This window comes from Octopus sinensis, linkage group LG2, assembly GCF_006345805.1.
Source record: "Octopus sinensis linkage group LG2, ASM634580v1, whole genome shotgun sequence".
In the NCBI taxonomy this organism is placed as follows: domain Eukaryota; kingdom Metazoa; phylum Mollusca; class Cephalopoda; order Octopoda; family Octopodidae; genus Octopus; species Octopus sinensis.
The window spans coordinates 58972055-58982054 of NC_042998.1; the positions used below are offsets into that span (position 1 = coordinate 58972055).

At 35.1% G+C, this 10000-nt stretch overlaps 1 protein-coding gene across 1 annotated transcript in view; it reads right to left on the reverse strand.

The window, feature by feature from the left end:
* The window catches only part of LOC115232578 (alpha-1A adrenergic receptor-like), a 236751-nt gene that overhangs the window by 172045 nt on the left and 54706 nt on the right, over positions 1-10000 (reverse strand). Inside the window, exon 2 of the mRNA XM_029802541.2 lies at positions 876-1935. Within this exon, the coding sequence (XP_029658401.1) occupies positions 876-1899 (1024 nt within the window). The 5' untranslated portion in view covers positions 1900-1935. The remainder of the gene's footprint in view (positions 1-875; positions 1936-10000) is intronic.

Genomic DNA, 10000 nt, shown 5'->3' on the forward strand with positions numbered 1-10000 from the left:
CTCTCTCTCTCTCTATATATATATATATATATATATATATATATATATACATACATATATATAACCTATATCTGCCTCTAATGGAACTATCTCCAATATTTCATGAGTATAACCTCACCCACTAAGATGTCTAGAGAACTCAATGTATTTTAGCTGATGAGTACAGGACACTTTTATCTGCTGCAATTTTTGCAACTTGTAATAAAGCCTGTCTTTGTATGAAACAATTGTACTAAAAACCAATCCATTCTTGTTGCTTCTTTCTCGTATATTTACATATATATATATACGTATATACATATGTATGTAGATATGTATATATATAAACAGACACTCGCATGCATACACCCATTCACTCATACACACCAGCACACGCATACACTTTGATATTCATATTCTAAAGTGAGTTTTTTTTTTCAATTTCTTTCTCTATATTACGAAACAACACAATTTTATAGGAATGAAAAATTAAAACAAAAACTGACAACTTGACTGAAAATTCATGCTGTAAAAGAATATTTTAATATTCTATTGTGTTTGGGGAGAATAATTTTATTTTTGTACCTTTTAATTTAATACTCTCGCCAGTAGAATTTCCACTTATTTCTTATTTTTTACTTTCCTAAAATTTTCCTTGCGTCTTGCAACCATTTCAATAGTCAAGACTATTGACTAAAAACGAAAATTTTAGGAAAATAGAAATATGAAATAAGTGGAAATCTTACCGGTGAGTGTGTTAAATTATAAGCCACAAAAAGAAAATGACTTTCCCCAGAGACAACAGAATATGCTTCAACACACGAACTCGCATTAAGAATCTTGCAAACCAAATCCCAAAACGAAATATTTTAATATTTTAAAAGAAATTTACTTACCTAATGGTAAAACAAAGAAGAATGGGAACCAGCACAAAATGAATACACCAACAACAATTCCTAAAGTTTTTGCAGCTTTTCGTTCTCGTCGGAATTTAGCTGCCCGGCCCGTGAGAGTGTGTCGAGAGATAACTTTTCTACCAGAGCCATCAGAATTGTCACTGGCACTGCTATTTTGATAAAGGGAATCAGAAGTTTCACTTTTGGCTGAAAATGTTGCCGATGTAGATGCCGATGCAGCTTCGATAGCGCTATGACCTGTATGGATTCTTAAGGTGACTTCTTCTGTGTTCTCGTTTATTTTAGCTGTTTTGATTCCCGTCGAAAGAAAGCGGTACTGTTTCTCTGCTTCTTTATAAATCCGGAAGTAAACGATGATAATGATTAGTAAAGGAATGTAGAATGATCCAGAAACAGAGAATATGACATAGCCTAATTGCTTGGTGACAGTGCATACAAAAGGGTTCGGATCTGGCGGATCTTTCCAGCCAATGAGAGGAGCTACTGAAATTATTACAGATAAAAACCAAACAGCAATTATGATATAAACTGCTCTTTTTTCAGTCATAATTGAGGAATGTTGCAGTGGTTTTGTTACACCGATGTACCTGTCAATGCTGATAACGCACAAACTTAATATCGAAGCTGTGCAACATAGAACATCAGTGGCAGCCCATATATTACAGAAAGTTTGTCCAAATGCCCAGTAATCAATAATTTCAATGCTGGCAGAAAATGGTAAAACTAATGTACCTAGCAGGACATCTGCAATTGCTAGATTAACAATGAAATAATTTGTGGTACTTCGTAGATGTGAGTTGACGAAAACTGCCAGTAAAACTAAAACGTTACCAAAAATAGTCACAAGACATATTGAGCCAAGGATAGTCCCTTTCATAATGGCCGACGTAATTCCGATGGGCTCGGTACTGGTCGCGTTGTCCCAAAGGTTACTGTTGTAATAGGCACTGGTGAAGTTATTAAATTCTAAACCATCTTCATAATATTCGTAGTCAAGCTCCATGTGTACTCCGATAAAACAAATATCTCCGCATGTTACCTATGCATAAAATAAAACTGAGTGATAGTGACTTCAATAATCATATTGTATACATAAACGAACACATCACACATATGCACAGATCCTCGTGCATTCGCATGCACATGTATATATATATATACATATATATATATATACATATATATATATACATATATATATACATATATATATATATATACATATATATATATACATATATATATACATATATATATATATGAGAAAATATGCATTATGTGTGCATATATAAATGCATTATATAAATATGTATAGACATATATATGCATATGTAGAAATTGTAAATACTTGCTAATAATAAAGAGCATACATCCACCCATACACGCACACCACTACATACACATAACACATGTATCTAATATTATCAGTTATATGTGTATTTGTGAGAATGTGTTTTATTATAATGGAATAATTACACTGACATATATGCATGAGTGGACAAGGTAAAGTGATATTTATACTATTTAGAAAAGTAATACAACAACAACAATAATAATGAGGACGACGACCACGACAACAACAGCAACAACAAATATTGATTTCGCAATTCAATTGAACAAATGACAATAAAACTTGTCTTTCCTACAGAGTCTTTTAAAATACTACTTTAAAACACAGCATCAAAATCCAAGCGTTGCATTGCTCACTGTACGCTAAAATATTTAATCAAAAAGTGGGGCTATGTCCTACTGCTTGAACACAAAGGAACACACATATTCTCTTTCTACTTCTTACTCTCTAAAATATATATATACACGATCTCTATGTACAAAAATGTGTGTATATGTATGTATCTATCTATCTATATACATATTTATATTATCCAAATATATATGTGTGTGCGCGTATACACGTGTATATGTATGTATGTATGATGAATATATGTATGTATATATATATATACATATATCTTTTACTCTTTTACTCTTTTACTTGTTTCAGTCATTTGACTGCGGCCATGCTGGAGCACCGCCTTTAGTCGAGCAAATCGACCCCAGGACTTATTCTTTGTAAGCCCAGTACTTATTCTATCGGTCGCTTTTGCCGAACCGCTAAGTGACGGGGACGTAAACACACCAGCATCGGTTGTCAAGCAATGCTAGAGGGACAAAGACAGACACACAAACATATACACACACACACACACACACACACACACACACATATATATATATATATATACATATATACGACAGGCTTCTTTCAGTTTCCGTCTACCAAATCCACTCACAAGGCTATGGTTGGCCCAAGGCTATAGCAGAAGACACTTGCCCAAGATGCCACGTAGTGGGACTGAACCCGGAATCATGTGGTTGGTTAGCAAGCTACTTACCACACAGCCACCGCTGCGCCTATATATATATATATATATATATATATATATATATATATATATATATATTTACATATATATATGTTTTCATATTTACATATATATATTTACATATGTGTGTGTATGTATATAGGTGTGTGTGTGTGTGTCTAATATTCTTCATTAAAAGGAATGAAATGAAATAGACCTCTTTCATGGTAATTCTTAATACTCATTACCTCGCACTTCAGGTTAAAGATCGAAACGGATGTAAGGAGATCGTTTATAAAATCGAGATTATGTATCTATGTATACATGCAGCGACACACATATGTTCATACATACATACATACAGGCTATACTTCTCACGAAGGATGGAGTCCATTGTCTCAAATCTGTGTTGGTATCATATGGAGTACGTAGTGCGACACTCAAGCAACATCTGCAGCAGAAGCAAAGGTCCAGTGACTATCTTGCCCGAAACCAACAACGTGATTATGATGGCTAATGAACTTGAGAAGATATAAGAAATAAGAGCTGAAACTTATATCTCTTCAAAGAGCATTGGTAAAAGCTATTTATCAGAACAACAGATTAAAAAGATAGTACAATAAAAAAAGATACTACTAGATGCTTGGCACGCAAAAGCAAACTATAGAAGGGATTGATCATGCCAAAAGCCTGGCTTGAGCACAGACAGGTTTATTACATCCCACTTCGAAGGCTACTTCCATGCTATTCCAGAACATGAGTTCCCAACTAAGTACCTACAGCATAAAAGGCATAAAGCGTTGACATACAGTCCAAAGCTATCGATGTCAACCACGTTATTTCCAAATGCGAAAAAATGTCTTCCAGATATCATCTGGCATGAAGCGGTGCCCAGAGCGATCTGGAATAGGATAACAAAAAAGAAAACATCTACAGACGAAGTTGAGTATATTGACAATGAAGGGTCAAAAGCATATTGTTGGAACTTGAAAATTAAAACAGCCGCCAAATTAAACCACAACCGGCCAGATATTGTTATGTGGGGAAACAAGGAAAAAATATGTCTGTTGTGGAAATTAGTTGCTCTATGTACCCAAAAGTGGTTAGAAAATACAAGAGGCGCAGGAGTGGCTGTGTGGTAAGTAGCTTACTTACAGGTTTATTCCCACTGCGTGGCACCTTGAGCAAGTGTCTTCTACTATATCCTCGGACTAACTAAAGCCTTGTGAGTGGATTTGGTAAACGGAAACTGAAAGAAGCCCGTCATATATATATATATATATATAGTAGAAGAAATAGCTATAACTCTTTGACTGCTATTTCTAAATTCGGTATGTGGTAAGGCAATTCGTTGCTAAACCCTTTATTGCTTAGTATATATATATATATATATATATATATATATGTATGTATGTGTGTGTATTTGTGTGTCTGTGTTTGTCCCCCTAACATAGCATGACAACCGATGCTGGTGTGTTTATGTCCCCGTAACTTAGAGGTTCGGCATAAGAGATCGATAGAATAAGTACTAGGCTTACAAAGAATAAGTCCTGGGGTCGATTCGCTCGACTGAAGGTGGTGCTCCAGCACGGCCGCAGTCAAATGACTGAAACAAGTAAAAGAGAAACGAGAAACGAGAAAGAGAGAATGAGAAAAACAATGGACCAATGATAAAGAGTCTGCAAGTCTATGTCCAACATACACTTGCAGTTTAATATTTATCATTATTGGAAAAACAGGATACACACCGACCTCTCTGGAGCAAAGTACAGCTGAACTTGGGATCTTGGGGAGAGAACTCATATCCTTAGTTCATACGCTATAAAGGCTCACGATATCTGAGACTATAAAATCTGAAATACCTACTTAATATCTAAAGGTTGCTGGTTAATGATGTTTCTTTCAAATCTTGCTACCAAGTAGGTGGGCAGTCAAAATTATTCTAGAAAGAGAAAGAGAACGCACATACATAAGCACTGATGCTCATACATAAAACATATGTTTCCTTTGTTTCAACATTCCAACAATGAGGCAGTGGTCAGTGTCGCAGTCATTTCACTACATAGATCTTGATATCAGCGCATTATTGAGTGAGATTACTCTTCATGATTACATCGTCGAAAAGAGACTAGTATTCGGTGCGAAGATGCGGCCAAGATATTCTGTACCTTACTAGAAGACGAAAGTTTGTGTTGGTTATAAAGAAACTTTGTTCAGTACAGTTCTTAAAGAGGAGTCAATATCCTTTTATGATCAGTAAGTTGAGGCAATGAAGCCCCATTTCACTCATTCAAAGTATTGAAGTCATAAAAGGGAAAACTAATGATTGTGTTGTGTGCGTGTGTTGTGTGTGTTTGTGTATATATATATATATATATTATATATATATATATACACGAGAGAGTGCTGAAAAGTTCCTGGATTTGGGTAAAGGAAAATCCTGGAGGATCAGCGAAGTATGATATTATTGAACATATTCTCTTCTCAGTATTTCACGAGAATACAATATCAGAGCGATGATTCACAACTTCCAGACAAAGACAGATGCTTTGCATTCATGAGAAATAACATATGCCATGAAAAATAACGGCTTCTAAAATATCGCACACCTATATTTTGGAAGCCAGTTATTTTTCATGGCGTATGGTATTCCTCTGGAGAACACTTCACATGAATGCAGAGTATCTTTGCTTGCAAGTTGTGAACCATTGCTCGAATATCGTATTCATTTATTATTCTCGTGAAGAAGACATCGGATTTCTTGATTATTTTCATGAAGCCAGTCCTGGTGTCGTCCACTTGGATGGTTTAATGGCAGTTAAACGTACATTTCTTTTCCAGAAAGCGAAACGTCCCTTCTTATAATTGCATTCCTAACGCGATCCTTGCAGAAAGACCGCTTCAGTAGAAGTGTAAAGAGCCAAATCAATCCATGTTCTTGATTTTTGCTGATCTGAGGAAGGCTTTTGTATATAGCTTCTCACTTTGGTTTAATGAGAACCCTTATCAAACATAGTTGTCCACGAACGCCTGTGTTTTGGAAGTACAATTTCCTGGTGATATTAGGGTGTTAGAAGTTATGAAGTTTTCTCTATCCGCTCTGTCACAAATGGTGTGAAACAAGGTTATTATTTGGTAGGTCCCTTCAATATCAAGTTTTCTATCATTATGCAAGAGGGCTCCAGAGCATCTCAATCCGAGATTGAAATTAAGTACTGATATACAGGCAAATTGTTCAACTGCCCGTGATTACAAGCAAAAAAATAAAGCTAAGTATCTAAGTATCTATGAAATGCTGTTTGCTGATGTCTGGATTGTTTGCGCAAAACGAGTCCAACTTATGCTGATCAGTTCTCAAAGGTTTACAAGTTCCACCTTACTAGCAAATCTAAGGCTGGCCTTTCGGAGCAGTTTTCCCTCACTCTCTTTTACTCTCTGTTATTTGTTTCAATCATTGACTGCTGCCATGCTGGAGCACCGCCTGTAGTCGAGCATATCGATCCCAGGACTTATTCGTTGTAAGCTTAATATTTATTCTATCGGTCTCTTTTGCCGAACCGCTAAGTTACGGGGACGTAAACACACCAGCATCGGTTGTCAAGTGATGTTGTGGGGACAAACACAGACACAAAACACACACACACACACATATATACATATACATATATACGACGGGCTTCTTTCACTTTCCGTCTACCAAATCCATTCACAAGGTTTTGATCTGCCCGAGGCTATAGTAGAAGACATTTATCCGAGGTGCCACGCAGTGGGACTAATCAAATTCAGCTGGGACCAAAGCTGAAATTTTTGAAAATACAGAGAGCGGGCCTTTTGTTGCAGAAGTCAGAATCATGTGGTTTTCAACAGAAAATACCATCAAATCCCTAGTCTTCTCGCTCGGGAGAGGAATCCCAGAACACTATATAATATAGTTGAGATCATGATTTCCATATATTATAATAGTAATTTAAGGCTTCTTAAAGAAGAATAAGAATGAGTACGCATACGCGCGCACATATACAAATGACTGCAAACATAAAGCATATTGAGACACCCTTCGGTCATGACTGACCGTGGGATTGCATCTAGAAAGTTACCCTCCCAGGCACAAGTCCGGGCAAAGTTGTTTATGGAAGATCAGCAGTCGCCCATGCATACCGGCCTGTCATCTCCACGCCACCAGTATTATCCAAGGAAAAAGCAGATACAGCTTGGCACCTGTGACGCCGCAACTCATTTTACAGCTGAGTGAACTGGAGCAACGTGAAATAAAGTGTCTTGCTCAAGAACACAACATGCAGCCCGGTCCGGGATTCGAACTCACAACCTTACGATCGTAAGCTCGACTCTCTAACCACTTCACATAAACATAAAGCATACGTACACATATACATACATAATACATACATACATATATACATATATATATATATATATGCACATATATATAAATAAATGTATACACACATAAATTCAAATGTGCATTTACATATACACACATACGTCACGAATACAGACACATATAAATACATGTATGTATGTATGTACGTACATACCTACGTACGTACATATATGTACAATCAAGAAGTCTTTGTGGACTGTTTAGACGTCAGATATGTTTTAAAATAGTCAAAAATTAATAAATACTTCGACAAAATAGTTCCTTATTTATGTGCAAAGATTCCCTTCGCAAAACACCAAATAATTTGAAATTCAGTTTGAAATATTGTTTTTTTTTTTCTTTTGAGGTACTGAATACCGTTAAAATAGTATAGTTTATATAAAGCATTGTGAAACTGGATTAGAAATGTTTCACAAAACAACTACTATGCCGACTGGAAATAAATGTGCGAAGGCAAAGGAAAAAGATAAAAATATAGGTTTGTACTTTTACCTTATTGTTCAATATTTCGGCTTAAAAATGCTATTGTCAGATACAATGGAGAGTGTTAGCTCTCACATATATAGATCATATATATTGATTAAGCAGTTATAATAATGCTCGCGCACACACACACGTATATATATATATATATATATATATATATATATATATATATATTATATATATATATATATATACATATATAAGTTTAACAATTAAGGATAATCTCTTATTAAGGGATCCCTCCTAGTGTGAGGCATTTATGTGTAATAATGCCCTCTATACAATATATATACATATATATATACACACATATATATATATACATATATGTATTTATATGTATATATATAAGTATATATGTAAGTATATATGCGTAAATCTATCTATCAATCTATACATACATATATATATATAAATATATATATGTATATATATATATATACATATATATACTTATATGTATTTATATGTATATATTTATATGTTTATATGTATGTATATATATAAGTATATATGTAAGTATATATGCGTAAATCTCTCTCTCTCTCTCTCTCTCTCTCTCTCTCTCTCTCTATATATATATATATATATATATATTATATATATATTATATATATAATATTATTCAACGTGTATTTATACGCTGAATGATATTTCTAGGCTTATTAGCAAAATGGATGTAACAGTCACATTTCAGGTTTCTTTTTCTCTCCTCCTTTTCTGTCGTCATACCTATTTTCTCGACTTCTCTCTCCACGCTATCTCGCTGCTTTTCCGTCTCTTGAATGGATTAACAATGCGATTGGTTTCGCCTGTTTTTAGAAGCTCGTCATTATATTTAATCCAGCTTTTCCACGGAGAATGACTGCAACTTACAACTATTTATTTAGAAAATGCGATAAGTAACAAAGTCTACTTTTGGTTATGTGCATTTCAGTACATACGCTGGCAGCACGTCACTCCCGAGGATCACGTTAAAACACGTTTTTATTTGAACAAATGTCTTTATATTCATTTCTATCTGTAACATTTCAACAAAGAATTAACTTCTTACGAGTCTGTAAAAGCATAGTCTTTAATCAGGTCAAACTCTTTCCATTATTTTATATGTTTAGAATTCAACCATGAATTAGCGTCTGTCGAGGCTGTAAATGCATAGTGTTTATTAGAACACCTTTTGTGAACTTTACACGTTTTGCCTAAAGCGAGACCTTTTCCCCATAGCAAATCTTTGTGAAATTATGCTTTGGTATGTCAAATATCTCCCAAGAATATTTAAAGTAATGGAAATTTTTTGTTTCATAACAGTTTCACGTTAAAACCATGATTTTTGCTCCGGCCTGGTGGCTGCAGCTCTCAGCGGATTATATGTACTGATTTCTCATAAGGGAAAAGGAAAGTTTCAATCATTTTGTCATTTTCCCACTTGTTATCTAATATTGGTTTCAAATTTTGGCGTAAGAACAGCAGTTTCCGGGAGTGGATAAGTCGATTGCATCAGCCCCAGTACCCAACAGGTACTTATTTTATCGACCAAAGGAGGATGAAAGGCAAAGTCGACCTCGACAGAATTTGAACTCAGGACGTAAAAACGGACGAAATGCCGCTAAGCATTTTGCCAAGCGTGCTAAAGATTATGCCAGCTCGCTGCCTTCTTGATATCTAATATTGATGAGATCATAAGTAGCTTGAAATGCATACTCTAGTCCACAGTGGGGGGCCATCAAATTGTTTTTGTGCTTTTACCTTTTGCCTGAAGTGAGAATCTTCCTCCGTGGCAAACTGCAATGAAAGTGACCGTTTTATAGGTTAAATATGTTCCAAACATGTGTGAAATGATCAGAAAGTTCGTT